Source organism: Bombina bombina, chromosome 5 (assembly GCF_027579735.1).
Source record: "Bombina bombina isolate aBomBom1 chromosome 5, aBomBom1.pri, whole genome shotgun sequence".
In the NCBI taxonomy this organism is placed as follows: domain Eukaryota; kingdom Metazoa; phylum Chordata; class Amphibia; order Anura; family Bombinatoridae; genus Bombina; species Bombina bombina.
The window spans coordinates 413,278,570-413,301,246 of record NC_069503.1 but is presented as its reverse complement, the minus strand read 5'-3'; the positions used below and the strand labels follow the sequence as shown (position 1 = coordinate 413,301,246).

At 36.3% G+C, this 22,677-nt stretch overlaps 1 protein-coding gene across 2 annotated transcripts in view; it reads right to left on the bottom strand.

Moving 5' to 3' along the window:
• Window positions 1–22,677, bottom strand: part of TGFBR2 (transforming growth factor beta receptor 2) — a 179,429-nt gene that overhangs the window by 14,212 nt on the left and 142,540 nt on the right. For both annotated transcript variants that reach the window (XM_053714250.1, XM_053714249.1), the window contains exons 5-10: window positions 14,341–14,525; window positions 11,051–11,095; window positions 9,090–9,258; window positions 7,147–7,337; window positions 2,077–2,876; window positions 260–401 (exon numbers count right to left, since the gene is read on the bottom strand). In XM_053714250.1, the coding sequence (XP_053570225.1) occupies window positions 260–401; window positions 2,077–2,876; window positions 7,147–7,337; window positions 9,090–9,258; window positions 11,051–11,095; window positions 14,341–14,525 (1,532 nt within the window). The remainder of the gene's footprint in view (window positions 1–259; window positions 402–2,076; window positions 2,877–7,146; window positions 7,338–9,089; window positions 9,259–11,050; window positions 11,096–14,340; window positions 14,526–22,677) is intronic.

Sequence of the window (22,677 nt, the reverse complement as noted above, 5' to 3'; positions counted from 1 at the left end):
TGGGTGTTTTTTGGTGGTTGTAGATGTGTAACAGATTTTAGGGTCAAATTTAGAAAAAGTGTGTTTTTTTTCCAATTTTTCATCATATTTTATAAAAATAAAATTAAGTAAATTATAAGATATGATAAAAAAATGGTATCTATTTGGTATGTATTTGGTATGTTTAATAATCAAGTGTAATCAACATATATAAAATGTTGAGGTTAGTGCAAATTATCTTTGAATATACCAATAGTACTTCTTTTCCCCCTATAATTACCTCCAATAGCAGTGCAGCGGGAAGTTATTTCCCAAAGTACAAGTGCTAATGAATATACGTCTGTTTGCTTAAAAGATTCCATGTTCTCCAAGTTGATTCTTGATTCCAGCACCTCAGGAGCCATATACCTGGCGGTACCGACCTAAAATAAAACAATAATGGTAAAAAGCTGCCCAATCAGCACATGATCTTCTAGGGCAGTGTTTCCCAACCGCAGTCCTCAAGTACCCCCAACAGTCCTGGTTTTCATTTTAGCTGAACCAGTGCACAGGTGAAGTAATCAGCTGATTAGTAATGAACCTGCTCTCGTCCATCAGTTGGTTATTTCACCTGTGTTCTAGTTCCGCTATAATGAAAACCAGGACTGTTGGGGGTACTTAAGGACCGCGATTGGGAAACACTGTTCTAGGGAACAGTGTGCCCATCAATATCACCAAATATTTAATTACAATGAATTCCTAAAATAAATCAATTACTTATTTATTACCATTCAGCAGATATCAAAACTAACAAACATAACCGTCATTCCATAAGAAAAAAACTGTAGGCAGTTTGGGTTATTTCCCAAGTATTCCAATCCATTTGAATAGCTACAGTCTGAACTAGTACAACTGCTTGAGTTGTATATGTGATCATTCAAAATCACTGCCCCCCCCTTTGAATAGGTAAACATTTGAGTTAATGGTATAAATCTATGCTGTACATTGTCCTTTTCATGTATCTGGGTTGTTTGCAGACCTTTATAGAAAACTGTTATGACTAGCCAATGGCAAATGGATGTATCATCAAAAATGCAATACGGAATATAAAGCTATGTTATAAATACAATTAATTCTAGCTTCTCCATTAAAGTTCAACAAGTTGTGAAGAATAAATAGATCTATATTGGAATTGACTAACCTGCCAATAAAGTAGTGTGTTTTATAATGTCAGATTTGGTCACAGAGGTGCAATTTAACCGTTTCAAAATCATAACATGATATTCATGCAGAACATACGGCCATGTATTATGTTACAAGTTTTTTTTCTTTTTTAGAATTTATCTATCAACTTATTTGTGTTTGCTTTATATATATATATATATATATACTGTGTATATATATATATATATATATATATATATATGTATATCTACACATACTGTAGATGCCTCCTTTTTTGTTGTAGAAGGACTCCAGAAAATGAGAGTAATTATATTTAGCAAACTTGTGGACAGTAAATGCAAAAAAAAAAAGTCTTTTAATTTTGAAATATGTAAATTGTACTAGATATATGCTGTGCATATATAATGCCTTACATATATTAACGTTTAATAAATACGTTAAAAACATAAACTCACTGTAGTGAAGTGTCCTCAGTTCTGGTTCTTTTTAATTTTTTAGAGTAGTTTAGGTTCACCCAATCAAATTATTCCCGATCTCGCTTAACCATAAACTGATGGCGTGTGCATTAGTTTTAATCTATCTGTCTAACTTTTACGTAAATGGTTGTTTCTGTGCTGTATAAATCATCCTTTATTATCATGCTTGTTAAGGTATGTTTATCTTTGCCAATAGATTTATGGGTGTTGCTTGTGTAAAAATATGTAATTCCTGCTTGTTTCAATTTAAATTTATACTAACTTTTTAAAGCCTTAGCCTTTTGTCATTGAAAATATTTTAACATTTTTTTTTAATTGTGGCTTTATTAAATTCATGGAAAACGTTTTTGAGTACAATATCCCTTTAAATTTTAGTGCCACCATAAAATCTTACCAAGATATACAAAAGCTAAGGTTGCAGGTTTTTTTTAGAAAAAAAGTGTTTGTTTTTTCTTACCTGTCCACTATTAGCTAGTTCATCCACAGAAAGAGACAGATCTAATCTCAAGGACAGTCCAAAATCACAAAGGCAACAAGCAAGATCATTTTTAACCAGAATGTTTGAGCTCTTCAAGTCTCGGTGGACAATTGGTGTTTTAGGTCTTCCGCAGGGTGTGTGGTCACTGTGCAAGTGAGCAACTCCACTGGACACTGAGCCTGCAAGTCTCAGTAGGTCCTCCCAGGTTATAATATGCTTCATAAGGTATTCTTGTAAATTACCTTTTGTGTGAAAGGCAGTGATAAGCCAAAACTGTTTCCCCATATCTGTTTTACGTTCTTCTGCTGTCAAAAACTGTAGAACATTTTCATGTTTTAGATTGATGTCTGAAAAAATATCTTTTTCCCTCTTCCAGGATATATATTCATCAAATCTGAAAATTTTGACAGCCACAGTTTCATACTGTTCAGAAGTATTTTGCTTTAGCTTAGCCTTGTACACTTCGGCAAATCGACCTTTTCCAACCAAAGTATCAAGTTCAATAGGCAGAAGCTCTGTATTGTGGTTTAGATTGTTGGCACATGTAGAACTGATGTCAGACCGGTCGTCATCAATCATAATGGCACACACATCACTGCAATCCATATGTGGATGTCTCTGACACTTTGCATTCTTTTCCCATTTCTTTTTGAGTTTCTTTTTCCTATTGACACGGTAGCAGTAGAAGATAATAATAACTGCAATTGTGATACCAATTGGAGGTAGGAGGCTGATCAGTGTAACCTTAAAGTTCATATCCTTCCATACAGAACTCTCTTCTAAAAAAATAAAAAAGATACAGACATAGATTAGTCTAGAGCACACTCAGATACTTGGCTTTTAAAACACTTTTTCATAAAAGACAGCCTTATTGGGGAAAAAAGAAAACGGCATTAGAAAAAAATAAAAAAATGCATAGGTTGGGAAATATATTTTACTTATATAGTAGATTTGAAACACATGCTCTATCTGAATCATGAAAATGTCCGTATAAGATGCCTTGAACGGCTGTACTGTGACCCATGGACATTATGGTGGGTAAATCTATCTATCTATCATATATCTATTTATCTATCTATCTGTCCGTCTGTCTGTCTATCTATCTATAATCTATCTTTCTGTCTATATATTTATCCACCCATCTATTTATGTCTTTGCCTGTTTAAAGCACAAAAGAAAAGCACTAGACTAGACACTAGAAACCATACAAAGGTGGGATACTAAAATGGTACATGGTCTAGGAAATAAAACTTAAAAGGAAATACATATAGTTCAGAGGAAAAAAAAAACAAGAGAGGTGATACAGCTACATCTCCTTACCAGCAGCAAAAAAAGTATAGGTGTGGTATTAATCAGTTTATGGTTATGCACTTTCAAAATTTTCATTATGTTTTGCTATTATAATCTGATTATTTTCCAGACACATACAAGCATTTCTCTTCCTAATTTTCTGATATTAGTATACCACTAGTGATTATATTCAAATAAATATATATATATTTGATTATCATTAAGTCTCAATAATATGGACATTTGTGACATTTAGCACATTTTCCTAGAATATAATATTTAAAGGATAAACTTTGTTTTTTCATGGCAATAGAACTATGTAGTGTAGAAAACTGTCCGAAACAAATATACTCTACAGTCTGCAGGTAATAATAGGAGATAGGTTCATGATCAGAACTCATATTAAACCCATGACCTTAGAGTCTTCCAGCCATATGTCCACTTATGAACTCACAGGCAGGTAGTTGCATCATATCTTAGACTTGACCACATGTTCCTGTAGCCACTTTTAGAAACATCCAAACCAGAAGACCCTGTGCTGTCTTTTTATTTTTGTCTTATCTCCTAAAGTAAAGTTTGGCAACTCATTATATTTCAGATGTTCAGAAACTGTTTCTACCTTTGCCAGACACTATGTGTTTGATTTATTAGAACATAACCTTCTTACATGTTATCTGATGAAAATATTGAAACTACAGAGGGCACTTTAGTAATCATAATATGCAACAGACTTGCATGAATAGCACAGAGAAAGCTTATGTGTTCAATTAGTGACTTTTCTTATATACATTTATCGTAAATATTTATCAATCACAATATTAATTCTCTATTTAAATTACAAAACGAAAAGTTGTTTCCCCCCCACACACTGCTTTTTCACAGATTTCCATATATTTTATATAAATAATATACTGTAAATAAATCTAAAAAGAAGTTCAACCCAGTTTTAAAACAAAAGTTTAGCAGCAATAGGGTTATATATTAAAGTCACAATGTATGGTTTGAGCAGACTGTGATTTTGATACAAGAGATGGACTATCAACGTGCAGACTAAGCCATTTAAATGTAAATAAAAATACAGCAGTACTAAATAGTGTCACTTTAACAGTAATAATTTCTAAATTATTATCTAAATTATAATCAGTGACTAATCTTATCTAAACCAACAGATAGCATTTATATCCATGGGATTAGTATATTATAGCCAAAGAATGTTAAAGATACAGTTGCTACTTCCATGGAATTCACAGCTGTTAAAGATAGAAACCACAATTTAAAGTTGCATCTACTGCTACTGTTGCTGTAATAATAATACTAATAATAATAGTAATAATAATAATAATATTAATAATAATAATAAACTATATGGTATAATATTGTGTTTGATGTTGCTAAAAAAGGCAGGTGTGTCTGTACAATTAATGAGGCAAGGAAATGTAGGAAAAATATGAGCAACGTGTATTTAAAAGTGGCATAGTTGTACAATATTTACAGTATATGGCAACTAACTCCTCAAACACATAATTAGTATTAGGGAATTCGGTAATGATTTCCCCTAAATGTAATGATTCCCTCTTAAAAACTGATCCTGCCAAAATGATGATAATTATTATTATTTATAAACCACCAACAATTTACACTATGCTATACAGGGCTATAGGACTCAATTATCATCCCCAGAGAGATATTTTGTACAAATTGTATTTTAACTCTTTTAACTCTTTCTGACACTGTCTCAAGCAGTACTGACATGGAATACAAATCGGTTCTGCATTGGCTTACTTCATGCTATATTACATGCATGGAAACAATGGTGACAATTTCTGTAGCTGTGGTAAGATGTGATCAAGAATGTTCCATTCTTAGAGCTCCCAAATGTAAGTGAAGTCTGTGAGTTCTATTTTGCTTTCAGTTTTGATGTCATCCATTCCCTCTAAATATCCTCATTTCCATAGATTGCCCAGCTACTCATCCAGACTGATCTCACTCAGAAGTTCCTAGCTCTGCTCCAGCCCATTCTGACTCCGCCCCCGAGCTGCCTGACCTATGCACAATCCACCTTGAGTCCCAGTCCCAGATACTAAAAGTAAATGTAGTAATGTATAAATTCTGAATCTAAGGAAACATTATTGATTTCAAGAATTTGCTTTAATCTGAGGAAATGCCTTGAAGATTTTTAGGCTATATTTTACTGAGAATAGGTGGTTAATCAATAGCTCAGTTTATATGCTAATATTCAGGTAAATATACTCTAAAACCATGGCCTTTTATGGGGAAGATTAATTCATGTTTACGTATTGTACTGTCAGATAGCTTTGCAATGCTGTTTTGTTTATCAGAAGTTGTTCAAACTACCTTAAAAATGAAAAGATACTAAAAATATTTGTTATGTTAAAGGGAAATTAAATCCAAAAATGTTCTTTCATGATTCAGATACAAAAAAAGTTTCTAACTTATCTTTATTACCAAATGTACTCAATATTATTCTTTGTTAAAGAGAATACATAGGTAGCTAGTTTCATGTGTCTGGAGAACAAAATGGCAGCAGTTTTGCAAGAATGTACATTGGATTTTTGTTTTTTTAATTATGTCATTTTAATCTATCTGCAGTCTGAAATAATCAATAATGCAGTTTACTATAACCACTGGCAATTTTCAAGATAAAGACAGATATCTCTATTGTTAACATAGCGTTTTTTGTTTAGAAATTGCCCTTCTGACCCAAGACATTTTGACAGAGCCAATTTAATATGGTATGTTAATCCTTTTCTATGATACGTAAGATTAAGAAAACATAAAACATTTAATCACACAAGAATAAAGCAGACCGGTGCTTACAATAGACTGCAACATCTTATCCGAGACTTGACTCTCAAGCTCTACTTTTGTGCAATTTCTGAACTTTTATCTTTAGCTGTGCAAGATATATTTTCATTATGCCCCAGGGGACAGACTGACAACACGCTACAGTTGTCTGAGTTTGCAGGTTTGACAACAAGTTGTTTCTTGTTGATTTATGTATAGTTCTGTTACTGTAGAACTCTGAGATATGAGCCAAAAATGGCACATAGGCACGCATTGCGATCTGCAGAATATGTGCAAAAACAGACAAACACTATTAATAATTATATTAGGTTGTAGGAGAAACCAAGGTCACCATTATCACTGACTAGGGTTAACAACATAGTCCAGTATTTAAAGGGGCAGTTAACTCCTTGCAATTTTTAATATACAAAAGATATGTGTAGTAACAACTTTGCAATATACTTTTATTTTATTTTACCCTATGTACATGTAATTTAGCTCTCAATCCATTTAGCTCCTGAAACGTGCTAAGCATAATTTAAATTTAAAGGGACATGAAAACCAAACTTTTTCTTTTATGATTCCGACAAAGCCTGCAATTTTAAACAACTTTCTAATTTACTTCTATTATCAAATTTGCTTTGATCTCTTAGCATTTTTTGTTAAAAAGCAGGGATGTAAGCTCAGGAGTGTGCATGTAACTGGAGCACTAATGTTATCCATTTTCAAGAGTACTACATGGCACCAATATTTCCTGCCATCTAGTGCTCTACCCAGGTCTTTTACAAAGAATACTATGCAGACGAAGCACATTTGATAATAGAAGTAAATTGGAAACGATTTTTAAATTGTATGTCTGAATTACAAAAGAACATTTTTGGGTTTCATATCCTTTTAAACTACAAAACCATTCATGTAATGTAACAATGAAATCCCAAAGGGAAAACCATTTACCTAATGTAAAAATAAGATGATCGTTACACTCCTCCCCTTTACATGAGCACATGAACATTGTTCCCCCCGCCATCTTCTTTTCTTTCATTATACATGTCGTGGAATTGTAATCATCCAACTTATATCCATAGAGCTCCACTTGCGGATCATGGCATAATGTTTCCAAAGTTACACTGGTGTCATTTTTTCTCCTTATAAGAAAAACAAAAAATATAATAATCTATGAAATGTAAACAAAGATGTATCTATAAGATATCAAAAGTACAAGTTCAATCAAATTCCTTAACACTTAAATGACTATTAAATATAGTAGAATTGCATAATCAACAAGTACATAATAAAAAATAAAAAAACAGTGTAATAGCACTTTCAAATGTATTTCAATTTGCCAGGCCCCTGTTTCATGTGACAGCCACCAGCCAATCACAGACTCATATTTGTATACACTGTGAACTCTTGCACATGCTTAGTAGTAACTGGTGCCTCAGAAAGTGTACATATAAAAAGACAGTTTAATCATTTAAATAAATTGGAAAATCTCTTAAAACTGAATGCTATATCTGAAACATAACATTTTAATTTTGACTTTAGGGTACCTTTAAAATGACATTCCACTCAATAATTTTCTATAATTTTTCTATCATATGCTACAACAACATTTAAATGTGTTGAATATTTGTAAATCTGTCTAAATTTAATCTGAAAGTAATATAGCATTATCAGGTGTATACTTCCTACGCAACAAAACTGAGAATCACACTGTCATATTCCTGTTTATATTCCGCAATTTAATTGTGTGGTACTTGATTGATCCTCTACACTCTGTTTCATACAGGTATAACTCAGTGTGTTAGAAGGACAAATACACTGTTACATAAATAAAATAAAAATAATCACTTTGCTGCCAGAGATGTTTACAAAATAATACAGTTTCCTCTGTCAGCTCAAGGGTTATTTTTTTTAAACGGGCATGGAAGCCAAGATTATACTTTCATGACTTAGAGCATGCCATTTTTAAAGAAGCACATATACATACAATACATAGAAAGTCTGGCAATCTCTCACAAGCACACAGCTAGATTAAAAGCAAAATGGAATAGTTATTTACAGCATTTGGCCAAATATTGATAGGTCCAGGACCACGTCAAGGTCTCTTTCTCCATGGGTCTCTAACCTAGAGCCACACAATACATACCTTCAGCGGCCAAACACACTGAGATATAACAAAGGTGACACAGGGCATTTGTAATTTCCCTAGACACAAATAAAACATGGAAATGGACTGCACTCTCAAACTAGACTTGGTACACATTCCATGACCCTGCAAAACTCACAGCCCTGGTTGCTCAACAGCTCTCACAGACAGCTGCACAACTTTCAGGGCCTTGATGTGGTCCTGGGCCTATCATCATTTGGCCAAATGCTGTAACTAACTCTTCCAATTTGCTTGTAATCTAGCTGTGTGCTTGCAAGACATTGTCAGACTTTCTATGTGTTGTGTTAATGATTTTGTTTTGTAATATTGTAAAATATAAATATATATATATATATATATATATATATATATATATATATATAGAGAGAGAGAGAGAGAGAGAGAGAGAGATGGATTAGTTAGATAGATAGATAGATAGATAGATAGATAGATGATAGATAGATAGATAGATAGATAGATAGATAGATAGATAGATAGATAGATAGATGGGTATACTACTTGTACTTGTATTGATTTATCTTAAGTGGTGTTAGCGCTCAACAGCACTAACATTTTAGCACTCCATTTGTAATCTAGAAAAATAATGTTTTTATAAATACAGTACATGTTTATACGTTATTGTTAATCAACAAAATAGCTATAGTATATTGCATTATTATTATTAGAAAAAGAATTAAATTACTAGGATTATGAAGCACATAATTAATAATGTTATATTGTTACATACCATATAGCCACACACACTTCCTCTGATTTTTGACAAGTTGATGTAATATCACAGTAACTGATGCAATGAGTTGCGTTTGTACACGCTGTTTCTTGCACATCACAAAATTTGCACAATTTATTAAATATAATTTGTCCATTATCTGTAGTCTTCCAAGCTGATTTTACACCTAGAAAAAATAGCAAGATGATGTTTAATTTTCTACAACTAAAGTTCTTGAATATTTCTACTATTCTCTATTCAAATCAAATTGTATTTATCAATTTTAATGCCATAAACTTATAATTGATATTATGCGTTTATGTAGAAACAAAGTGCTCAGAATATATTGTTTACATAAGGTATCTTCTTTTTTATTTAGGATTAACAAATTGTTAAAGTTGTGATTTGACACTTAGGGCTCGGTGATCTAATGCTCCATGATCAAGCAATTTGATCTTTGTCAGTTAGGTGAGGTCCATCTAAAAATCAAATTTTTAGATGTTTATCTCACTATGTAGGGTTCTGTATGTGAAAGAGAGAATCCTGCATTACAATTTAAGATCTAAAAAAACAGCATTTATTCTTTTTGGGGAAAGCTTTAATACCAATTGCTGAGAAGGGACATACCATTTAGAACAAAACTTTCCAACCCTTTAGAAACAAAGAAAGACATATTGCAAAGGCAGATAAGAGAAAAAGGCTTGTCAAACCCACCTATATCTACATCTGGGGGCCGAATTATCAAGCTCCGAATGGAGCTTGATGTCCCTGTTTCCGTGCGAGCCTTCAGGCTCGCCGGAAACAGCAGTTATGAAGCAGCGGTCTTAAGACCTCTGCTCCATAACTGGTCCGCTGCTTCTGAGGCTGCGGTCTGCAATCGGCACAATCCTATATGATCAAGCTGATTGACACCCCCTGCTAGTGGCTGATTGGCCGCAAAGCTGCAAGGGGTGGCATTGCACAAGCAGTCCTGGTGAACTGCTTGTGCAATGTTAAATGTCGTCAGTGCATGCTGTCGGCATTCAGCGATGTCTGTCGGACATGATAAACTACAGCGTATCATGTCGGACAGACATTGATAAATTGTCCCCCTGAAGTGTAAGTATACAGGGATAGTAAAATTAATAAATAACTGCAATGCATTAAAAGCATTGCTGCACATAGATCCAAAACTATATAGTATATGTCTACAGTGGATAGAGCACTACATTAAAAACCATTTGGAAATCTTGGTGCTGCATCTAAATGGCTGCATTACCTGCACACTTGCAAACAAGAGCTTGAAGAGAAGGGCGGCTGGCATTAAAGGGACATTAAACACTTAACAAATGCAAGATAGAATAATGCATTCATAGAAAATATTAGTATGAGAATAACATGTAGATTGATTTTTAAAAGTTTCATAAACTGTTTAAATAGTGACAAAATAAGTGTAAAGTTTTAGTGTCTATAAAACAATGGGAGCTGCCATGTTGTAACTTAGGTTACCTTCTTTGCTGTGGCCAATTAGGGACAGTTATAAATAGGTACTAGAGTGTGCAACCAATGTCTGTGTGGTATATAACAGTGTTCTGCACTTTCATTTCTAACAGGAACTGAAAAGCTCACAATTTCAGAGTGTTATTACAGGCAAAGGGGACAAAATAAATAATTAAAATATATTGTAGAGATGTTTTAATATATATGTTTTCATTTTATATTGCCATCTCAAAGTGTTTAATGTCCCTTTAAGGGGAGGTAGGCAGCTAATGAGGTACTAAACTATACTTTACTTTCTATAGGAGCTGCAATGCTTTGAATACATTTTTAGTACTACATTTACTCGTCTTAGTAAAGTTTTCTGCATATAGGCAAATTTGAATTCAGTTATAGTCTTTGTCTTTACCACCTCTGTTGGAAGTCTATTCTGTGAACCTACCACTCTTTCTGCATACATTTTTACATTCTAAAAATAAATCAGCACGTAAAACAGAATTTACCTTCCGATGCGCTTGTTCTTTTGTGATGTTCTATATGAATTGTATCTGAAAATGAGAGAAAGAAAGATTAGTATATTGTCCTTAGGTATTAATAGATAACTATGTGGGGACAATTTAAAATTCTGATACCAGACTCACTATGACTCATTTCTCTGTTTATGCCCCAGCTTCTCTTAGATATGGTTGTGATCTTCCAAACCGTGCCTAGACCACCAAAACCTTGGCTAGATTAACTCAACCCAACACTCACTGGCCTATCACAGACTAGATCATCCAGGCTCCACCTCTGGAAGACAAAAGCTCCTCCCAATAAACCCAGTGATGGGATTTGTATTTAAAATATATCAATATTTTTGGAAATTGTTTTTTTTTATCAAAGCATGCTCACTAACGCAAGTAGCATAGCTGGAGGTGGTAGATGTCATAACTTGTCTTATCCTTCTGTTCACCCACTCCCATTTCAACCCAAAATTAAAATAATTATGTTACACTTATTTTGGCTCTTGGCTAATATGTGCATAGTTTGCGGAATCTGTTGGCGCTCTACAAATAACTGATAATAATAGTTTGAGTTGATGTACTTTTTGACATGATTGCAAGAGTTATACATATGTAACTTTGTGTACATTGCAAACCACTGCTATACATTTAATTCAGATTATTTTACAGTCAATAAGAAATTTGTAATCAAATAACAGTGCAGACATCTACAGTTTTATATTTAAAAAAATAACATTACATGACCGAGCTTATCCCCCTAAATAATTATGATAAATTACTTTTTTTTTTCTATAATACAAATGATTGATTTTCACTAAATATGTAAATGTGGTTACTGCTGTGTGATTACTGGCAACCAATCAAAAACATGTAAATTATTTCAGTGTCTCAATTATTTATAAAGACTGCATATTCCTGTATATTACATATCTATAACAGTAAAAATAAGTGCACCATAATGAAGACACATGAGCATGTGTGCAAAGGTCACATGCTTCCTCTGTTAAAGGGACATTATAATACAAATATTACACATGTAATCTTCTCACTACTGACCCTGCAAGATATTATTATTATTATTAATAATATTAATAATAATACATAAATTCAATAATGCTTTGGTATAAACGATACAAAGAATGGTATGACCTAAAGATATTACATTTCATGCTATGATATTTTTTTTTTATTGGGAACAATATTGTTTTATTTATTTTTTTAACACATGATTTTTATTTATAGAAAATTAAGAGGTGTATGTCTCCAGTTTTAGTAACAGTGAAGAACTAACTGATACGTGTATTGGAAAAAAAAAAACAAGTTCAAATGTAGATTTTTTTTTTGTGGATTTTGCCAAATGATCTTTTCCTCCAGTTAAAGTATAGTGAAAAAGATATAACTGTACATTATAACTAGAATTATTAGATTATTTTTTATAGAACCAGATATTTAAATCCAATGCACAGGTTGCAGCATTCTGTTTTTGCTGAATGAACAATCATTGTGCTGCTATATTAAAAAAAAAATTAAGGATGTAAGATTTAAAAAAAAAAGAAAAAAGTTTTCCCCACCTTTTTTAACAGCTTATGAATGTATCAAAAAATAAAAAAACAATAAGAAGAAACTCTATAGCCCTCAATATTTAATCAATTTAGCCTCATAATTCAATATTGTGTTAATTTGTGTTAAACCTGAGTAGAGGGGGCATTTGCAACTTACACAGTCCGGCTATTAGGGTTTTGGCACTGTTAAACACAATCTAGCAAATATGAAGAAACGCTTTATAATAGATCTTCAATTATTCATTTAATATAGCTACAAGGGCAATCTAATGCAAATTGTTTATGTAGCAGAACCTTTATGAAATCTTCAAATGACGTGGAAAACTGGTACCACCTGGTACCACCTAACTAAGACCTCAATTCTAATATTTGTGAGTACTTTGAAAACTTTTTAGTGCATTGAAAAGGGATATCCCATGTCCGTCTATCCAGGGGAGCCTCCAACTGGTTTACACTGCTACAAGTTGGTAAAATAAGGCAGTTTAAAATATCAAAGAAAGTCAGTTCCATTTTGAAAGCGTTTTTTTTTTGTTTTTGTTTTTTTAATATGTTGACTTCAAGCAGCAATTTGTGAGATTCCAGCCAACTTGTTTACAAAATGTCAGCTGGACAGTAAGATTCTACTGGATAAATCCCATAGCTAACAAAGAAGAGGAGGATAAACAAATATATCAAGATCTAACTGATGAAAGCATTTTATTTTTTATTAGAATGCCTCTTTAGCATCTTCTTAACTTGTGCTAAATGTTCTATTTCTTTACTAACTCAACATATTTCTCTGCTCCTTTATCTGTACTCTTTATCTTCCATATGACTGTTCGTTTTCACTTAAAATTGACAGAAAACAAATGTCCTCACCAGTACATTGCACAACTACACACATTTTAGTTTGACCTCAAAAGTGGGAAAGCATTGATGCCCTTTATATTGAAAAAATAGGAACATTTTAAGCTTGAGTGCTAACGACGGCTCAGAGCCGTCGTTAGTACTCACCTACCTTAAAGGGCCATGATACCCAAATGTTGAAACACTTGAAAGTGATGCAGCATAGCTGTAAAAAGCTGATTCAAAAATATCACCTGAACATCTCTATGTAAAAAAGAAAGATATTTTACCTCAAAAATTCCTTAGTAGCCACATCCCATTGTAAAAGACTTCTAAGCAGCAAATCAGTATGTCTGTCCTGGGACAGCTAAGGGAGTGAGCTTACGTGCACACTCATCTTATTTCCCCCTATTCAGTTTAAGGAAGTTTACTATGAAATCTCATGAGATCACAGTAAAAGAGTGCATGACTGTTCATTTCTTCATTTCTTTTTTTACCTGCAGCTGAGCAACAGCTGAATTATAACTTTTTACACAGAACTTACTCTGCTGAGCTGAGGAAATTGTGAGGTAAAATATCTTATTTTTTTACATAGAGATGCTATGGTGATAATTTTCTGTCAGCTTTTACAGTTATACTGCATCAGTTTCAAGTGATTTAGCATTTATTTAAAAATTACAATGGACAAGATAGGGAAAGGGGGCATGCTGCTTAGAAGCCTGTATCTCCAGTCCCCCAAGACCCACCGTTGGAAAGGTAATCGCCTAACCTTTTCAATGGTATAAGTCTTGGGGATCTGGGGAAAAGAAAAGTAAAAAAACATAGTAAAAAACAACCAAAAAAAAAACTTATATCCAGCTTAGCACTCAAAGAGTTAAAGAGAAACAACATTCTTTTACATACCTTTAAAGGAAAACTGCTCATTGCATTCATCCTCTGAACATGTGCACATGTAAACAGTTCCATGAGATGACTCCTTCTTTTCCATTACACACTTATTTGATTTAACACTTTTCAATTTGTGCCCATATATCTCTACATTTGGGTCAAGACAAGTTGTTTCAATGGATATTTCATTATTAGAATTCCTGAAAACAGAGAATATTTACTTGAAAATTGAGTTTTGCAACATTTAACATTTATTTGAAAACAATAACTTAGGGCTCATTTCCACTATGTCGTTAAAAATGGAGCTGCAAGCTTCCAAAGTTGCCGACAGCTCAAAGTAGTTTACGGCTCAATTTTAGTACCAGATTTCCATTGAAACATTTTGCACAGTGCGTGCAGTCAGTCTTTACATGCAAGTTAACGTTTCCATCTGATGTCGGATTTCTAGAAAATCACGTCATAAAAAGTTTGTTGCTATGATAACCTAGCCAAATACTATAAAATTTAGGTTATACTCTTATGCTCCTTACCTGTAATTGCCTCTAGAGAGAAAGACACAGAACTTATGTAGGTCACAAAACAAGGATACAAGATATGAAAAAATGTTTTACTTACTTTATTTTTTTGTTTTATTAAATGTTTAATATCTAATGCTGCCCTAGGCATAGACCTAGATGGAATTATGGAGATATGTGCTTAATTATATTTTTATATGTAAATACATAATGATATTTAAATAGGAACATAACTCCAACTAGTCCTATACCAGGTTCAGCAATAAATATTACATATAACAATACATTTAGAAAGTTAAACACTTGCATTATTTGCAAACTTTAACATCTCAATGGGAACTAAGCCTCAAAAATCTTATTTTTTCTCTTTTACACCTAGATGAGCATGCTGTAATGATTGAGATTTTATCGACAGCAACCAACAGTGTTTTTACCTGTTTGCACGTTCAAAGAAAACTAGGTGTAATTTTGCGCTTTTTTGGCTTCTATTATTTTCTATTGGATGTGCTGCCGATAATGATGGAAAAGGCGAAAATGGGAAATGTTGATAAGCGTAATGGATTCAGAAAGCAGTATTCTTGAGACCTTGTGAAAAACTATTTACGGCTTAATGGAAACAAATCCTTAGTTTGGAAATAAAAGGATATTGACACTCCTAAATACGTTTTAGTTCTTACAATAACATTACAACCAACTCTTTATTACATTAGTCATTCTTACACTAAACAATTACAAGTAGATTACAAGTTATGGGCGCAACAGGCTGCGAAACAAATGCAACAAAAGTTGTGTTATTTCACCCTCCATAGCACTGCCATTACAAGTTTTGAAACAGTCGGCTTGTGCGTGTGATATGGTTGAGTTGAGCTCCATACCGCACAAAATACAAGCGCTGTTTTGACATACTCATGCAAGCTTTCCCCATAGACATCAATGGGGAGAGCGGGTTAGAAAAAACCTAACACCTGCGATCATGGAATGAAAAGCTTCATACGTAACCCAGCCCCATTGATGTCTATAGGGGAAAAAAAGTTACGTTTAAACCTAACACCTTAACATAAACCCCACGCCTAAGCACCCCTAATCTGCTGCCCCCGACATTGCCGACACCTACATAATGTTATTAACCCCTAATCTGCTGCTCCCGATATCGCTGCCACCAAAATTAATCTATTAACCCCTAATCTGCCGCTCCCGATATTGCTGCCACTATACTAAAGTTATTAACTCCTATTCCCCCCGCACCCCAACATCGCCCACACTATAATAAAGATATTTACCCCTATTGCGCCGCTCCCCGACATCGCTGCCACTAAATAAAGTTATTAACCCCTAAACCTCTGGCCTCCCACATCACTACCACTAAATAAACATATTAACCCCTAAACCAACAGCCCCCCCACATCGCAACAACCTAAATTAAACTATTAACCCCTAAACCTAACCGTAACCCTAAGACCCCCTAACTTTAACATAATTAAAATAGAGCTAAATTAAAGTTACAATTATTAACTAAATAATACCTATTTAAAACTAAATACATACTAACGGCTGTGAAATAAAACCTAAGCTAGCTACAGTATAATTAATAGTTATATTGCAGCTAGCTTAGGTTTTATTTTTATTTCACAGGTAAGTTTGTATTTATTTTAACTAGGTAGACTAGTTAGTGTTTAAATCAGCCAATAGAGTTTCAGTAGCTCTCATCCTATTGGCTGATTTGAACAGCAAATAGGATTTCAGAAGCTCTCATCCTATTGGCTGATTTGAATTTCCAAAATCAAATCAGCCAATAGGAATGAAAGGGACACCATTTTAAAAGGCTCCCTTGCATTGAAGATTCAGTATACAGCGACGACCGTATGAAGAGGATGCTCTGCGCCGGATGTCTTCAGGATGGATCCGCTCCACGCCGATGGGATAAAGATAGAAAATGCCGTCTGGATGAAGATAGAAGACGCTGCATGGATGGATGAAGACCTCACTGCCTGGATGAAGACTTCTCGCTGCCTGGATGTCCGGACTTCAGAAAATGTAAGTGGATCTTCTGGGGTTCGATTTTTTAAACTTTTTTCAGGGCAATGCAAAATAACTAAATCTCCTTTTAAGGGCAATGCCCATACAAATGCCCTTTTCAGGGCAATGAGTAGCTTAGGTTTTTGTTAGAGTTAGGATTTTTTATTTTGGGGGTTGGTTGGGTGGTGGGTTTTACTGTTGAGGGAGTCTTTGCATTTTTTTACAGGTAAAAGAGCTGTTTAACTTAGGGCAATGCCCCACAAAAGGCCCTTTTTAAGGATATTGGTAGTTTATTGTATGCTAGGGTTTTTTTATTTTTGGTGGGCTTTTTTATTTTTATAGGGCTATTAGATTAGGTGTAATTCTTTTTTATTTTTGATAATTTCGTTTGTTATTTTTCGTAATTAATGTTTGTTATTTTTTATAATTTAGTATTTTTTATTTTTTGTAATTAGATACTTTGCAATTTTTATTGCAGTGTTGGGATGTTTTTAATGTGTATTTTAGTTTTCCTTAATTGGTAGTTAGTTTAATTTTAGTTTAATAGTTATATTAATTTAATTGTTAGTTTAAACTTATTTTTTTTTAATTTGACAGGTAAGTTTTATTTTAATTTAAGATAGGGAAATTGTAATTTTAATATAAAGTTGGGGGGCGTTATGTTTAGGGGTTACTAGTTTAAATTAGTTTATTGCGATGTGGGGGGCTTTCGGTTTAGGGGTTAATAGTTTAATTTAGTATATTTCATTGTGGGGGGTTGCGGTTTAGGGGTTAAAAGGTTTATTGTAGTGGCGGCAGTGTCAGGGAGCGGCGGAATAGGGGTTAATAACTTTAGTATAGTGGGGGCGATGTGGGCGGACAGCAGATAAGGGGTTAATAATATTTAAATAGTGTTTTCAATGTGGGAGGGCGGCGGTTTAGGGGTTAATAACTTTATTATAGCGTTTGCGATGCGGGAGGGCCTCGGTTTAGGGTTAATAGGTAGTTTATGAGTGTTAGTGTAATGTGTGTAACATTTTAGTTATGAATTTTATGTAAACTAATAACTACTGCTCTCAGATGGCAGTATAGATCTTGTTGTTATAGGGTGTAACGCAAGCTTTTTAGCCTCACCAAAAAACTCATAATGGCAGCGCTATGGAAGTCCCATGAAAAAACTTAATTTTTCTGAGTGCGGGACTGACGTTGCGTTACAGGCTAAAAGGCTTGTGTTACAGCTATACCGACAAGACTTGTAATGGCTGCATTGCTGTTTTAATGCTGAAATGGCCATTTATTCAGCGTTAAAAGACTAACGCATAACTCGTAATCTACCTGTTAGATATTTACCTTGATTCTGCATTTATGAAACTGCATGCTACTAATACATGATTGGCTAGATTGCCAAACACAACAATTAATTATAACACAATACAACAAATTATCCAGAGAACATGACAATAATTACTTGGTTCTGGAAAAAAAGGACATAGAAACCCCTAAATAAGTTTTTTTTTAAATAAAATAATAAATTACTTTACACTTAGATATTTAGACCAGAGCTTGATATAACTCGTTTTTGGGTTATTCTCCATTTATCTATATACATATACCACAGTCTGACTCCTAAATGTATATACAGGGAGTGCAGAATTATTAGGCAAGTTGTATTTTTGAGGATTAATTTTATTATTGAACAACAACCATGTTCTCAATGAACCCAAAAAACTCATTAATATCAAAGCTGAATAGTTTTGGAAGTAGTTTTTAGTTTGTTTTTAGTTATAGCTATTTTAGGGGGATATCTGTGTGTGCAGGTGACTATTACTGTGCATAATTATTAGGCAACTTAACAAAAAACAAATATATACCCATTTCAATTATTTATTTTTACCAGTGAAACCAATATAACATCTCAACATTCACAAATATACATTTCTGACATTCAAAAACAAAACAAAAACAAATCAGTGACCAATATAGCCACCTTTCTTTGCAAGGACACTCAAAAGCCTGCCATCCATGGATTCTGTCAGTGTTTTGATCTGTTCACCATCAACATTGCGTGCAGCAGCAACCACAGCCTCCCAGACACTGTTCAGAGAGGTGTACTGTTTTCCCTCCTTGTAAATCTCACATTTGATGATGGACCACAGGTTCTCAATGGGGTTCAGATCAGGTGAACAAGGAGGCCATGTCATTAGATTTTCTTCTTTTATACCCTTTCTTGCCAGCCACGCTGTGGAGTACTTGGACGCGTGTGATGGAGCATTGTCCTGCATGAAAATCATGTTTTTCTTGAAGGATGCAGACTTCTTCCTGTACCACTGCTTGAAGAAGGTGTCTTCCAGAAACTGGCAGTAGGACTGGGAGTTGAGCTTGACTCCATCCTCAACCCGAAAAGGCCCCACAAGCTCATCTTTGATGATACCAGCCCAAACCAGTACTCCACCTCCACCTTGCTGGCGTCTGAGTCGGACTGGAGCTCTCTGCCCTTTACCAATCCAGCCACGGGCCCATCCATCTGGCCCATCAAGACTCACTCTCATTTCATCAGTCCATAAAACCTTAGAAAAATCAGTCTTGAGATATTTCTTGGCCCAGTCTTGACGTTTCAGCTTGTGTGTCTTGTTCAGTGGTGGTCGTCTTTCAGCCTTTCTTACCTTGGCCATGTCTCTGAGTATTGCACACCTTGTGCTTTTGGGCACTCCAGTGATGTTGCAGCTCTGAAATATGGCCAAACTGGTGGCAAGTGGCATCTTGGCAGCTGCACGCTTGACTTTTCTCAGTTCATGGGCAGTTATTTTGCGCCTTGGTTTTTCCACACGCTTCTTGCGACCCTGTTGACTATTTTGAATGAAACGCTTGATTGTTCGATGATCACGCTTCAGAAGCTTTGCAATTTTAAGAGTGCTGCATCCCTCTGCAAGATATCTCACTATTTTTGACTTTTCTGAGCCTGTCAAGTCCTTCTTTTGACCCATTTTGCCAAAGGAAAGGAAGTTGCCTAATAATTATGCACACCTGATATAGGGTGTTGATGTCATTAGACCACACCCCTTCTCATTACAGAGATGCACATCACCTAATATGCTTAATTGGTAGTAGGCTTTCAAGCCTATACAGCTTGGAGTAAGACAACATGCATAAAGAGGATGGTGTGGTCAAAATACTCATTTGCCTAATAATTCTGCACTCCCTGTATGGCTTCTAAATATTCTTGGTGGCTCCTAAAATTTTAAACAGATTTGTCGACCCCTGTTTTAGATATTAGATAATTAACCTTGATTCTGCATGCATGGTTAGAATAATTAAGCTTATGAAATTGCAGGAATATTGAGTGGTTGTATAAAGCAACACAGCAGTTAAAGGGACACTCAAGTCAAAATAAACTTTTATGATTCAGAAAGAGCATGCAGTTTTAAAACACTTTTTACTTCCATTATCAAAATTTGCAGTCTTTTATATTCACACTTTCTGGGGAACAAGATCCTATTGAGCATGTGCAAAAGCTCAAAGGGTATACGTATACTAGTGTGTAATTGGCTGATGTCTGTCACATGATACAAGGGGACGGGAAAATGGGAGAATAAATAATTCTGTCAGAAAAAAAAAATACTGCCTATTTGAGTAGGTGTTAAAACATACAATTTTAAGCAACTTTCTTTGAGGGCAGAAGAGGAGTGCTGGGGCCCGGAGCATGTCGCCCCCGCTGGTAGTGGAGACCATCAGAGGCGAGTTACCGGAAGCAGTGACGTCACTGGTGAGGTGGTGGCTGTAGGAGGCAACAGGGAACAGGAGGCCACATCGGATAGGATGGGGTGTGAGGAGGTGGTGGTAGCCAGTAATGTGCAGATGGGTGACTGGGGGAGGGGGGAGGGCTGTGGAGGCAAATGTGTGCGCAATTGGGAAAGGGCAAGGTTGTATGTGCATAAGGGTCAAGGGGAGACCCGGGGACAAGGAGGTGTCACAAAGGCACAGAGGGGGGGGAAAGGACAGAGGGGCAGACAACCAGGGGCACTGAGGAAGAGTGTAGGTGCAAGGGATGTGATGCAAAGAGGGAATGTTGAACATAGGAGCAGGGATAGGGCAGTGGAAGTGCTGGTGCAGGATATAAGGGGTTTGGGTAGGGGAGGTGGGGTAGGAATGAGAGAGGTGGGGGTGCAAGGAGGGGGGCAGTGGCCAGGCACGGGGGCTGACAGGGAGGTGGGGAACAGGGAAAGTGTTGGGGAAGTGACAGGGGTGGGGGTCAGGCAAGAAAGTGATTTGTTTGATGTTTCTATTGCAGATCTGGAGGAGCTAGACAGCATCCCTATGGAGAAGCAGGGTTGCCTTTGGTGCAGTTTTCATCCCAGGAGCTAGAGGAGGACGTCCTGTGGATGAACGAGTCCTACAGTGACTTTGCAGGGGAGGAGAACACAATGGTGCAATGGACAGAACCAGAGAGCTCGGCACAGGTAGGAGATATGGCTGCGTTGATGCAGCTACTTCATTCCCTGGTGCCTGGGGGGTGGACAAGGGTAGAAGGTTAGGGAGCAGGTAGGGGGCGGGAGTGTTGGGCAAGGTAGGGGTAGGGGGGACCTTAGGGAACAGATGTATAATCCCCCTCATTCTTCACAGAGGGCGGTTGGTGGTATAGAGAGACAAGTGAGGGCAGACAAGAGCAGGTGTGAACAGTGGAGGGAGAGATTCTGGACACCGAGGAGGGACTACAGGGAGCAGGAAGAGTACACGTCCCCCACATGGGGCAGGCTGGAAGGTGGCATGGAGCATACACGAAGGAGGGAAGGTTCCAGATCTCAAAGCAGTGGTGGAAGGGGGATGAGGGTTTTAGGAAGCATGGAGGAGAGGAACAGAAGTACGGACATGGTGGAGAGGAATAAGGAGTGTGTGGACAAGGAACCAGGAGTGAGGCCACCAGGTGAGTCGGCGGGTCCCTTGCAGGGGGTGGGGGACAGTACGGAAAAGGGGGGAGTGCATGATGTGGTTCTAAAAGGGTTGAAAGTTGGAAGGAAATGGGAAGGAGGGTGTAGCTGGCAATAGCGGTACAGAGAGAGTGGCAGGAGCCTGAGTCCCACCTGGTTGTGGGGGTGCGGTAGTTAGTGGTACATCGATCGGGGGTCCCCTGCGATAGGGGGGACAAAGGCGGTCCGGCCACAGCAATGGCAGGGGAGATGTTAAAGGTGGCGGACCAGGCATTGCGGAGGCCTTGCCTTTGCTCGGTGGGGCCGCTGGGGATACATTTAGGGAAAGAGATTAAGGAGAAGATATGGAAACAGGAGTTTGTGGAGTTGTTCTTGTTGCTCCCTTTGGATCACTTTATTGAGATAAAGGAGGATCCTAAGGTAGAGCAAGGGAAAAAGGAAGAGGAGGAGAGAAAGAAAAAATAGAGGGAATTGACAAAAACTTTTTCTAATTGGTCTAAGGCCTTTTGTTCACAGGCCAGTGTGATTAGGGAGAAGTTCCCTGAGCAGTGTTTGGCCGTGTTCTGCTATTTCGATGAAATTGCGGGTGCTCAGTGGATGTATGGGGGCCTTGCTTGGTGGCGGTATGATGAGCAGTTCCGACAAAGGTTGGCTGTACGGCCGGAAATGCGGTGGGATGACCGTGAGATGGACGTGTGGTTGGAGCTGATGACTCTGTTGAGGGGGCAGTCCTTTCGGATGGGCAGAATTGGGGGAAGCGGGACGGCGGGGGTGCCACAGCGTTGACAATTAAAAAAGGCTTGTGCTTCCAATTCAATGAAGGGTCGTGCAAGTTTGGGGCGGAGTGCAAGTACAAGCACGAGTGCTCGGGGTGTGGGGGAGCCCACTCAGGAGCAAAATGTTTCCGTAAGGGGAAG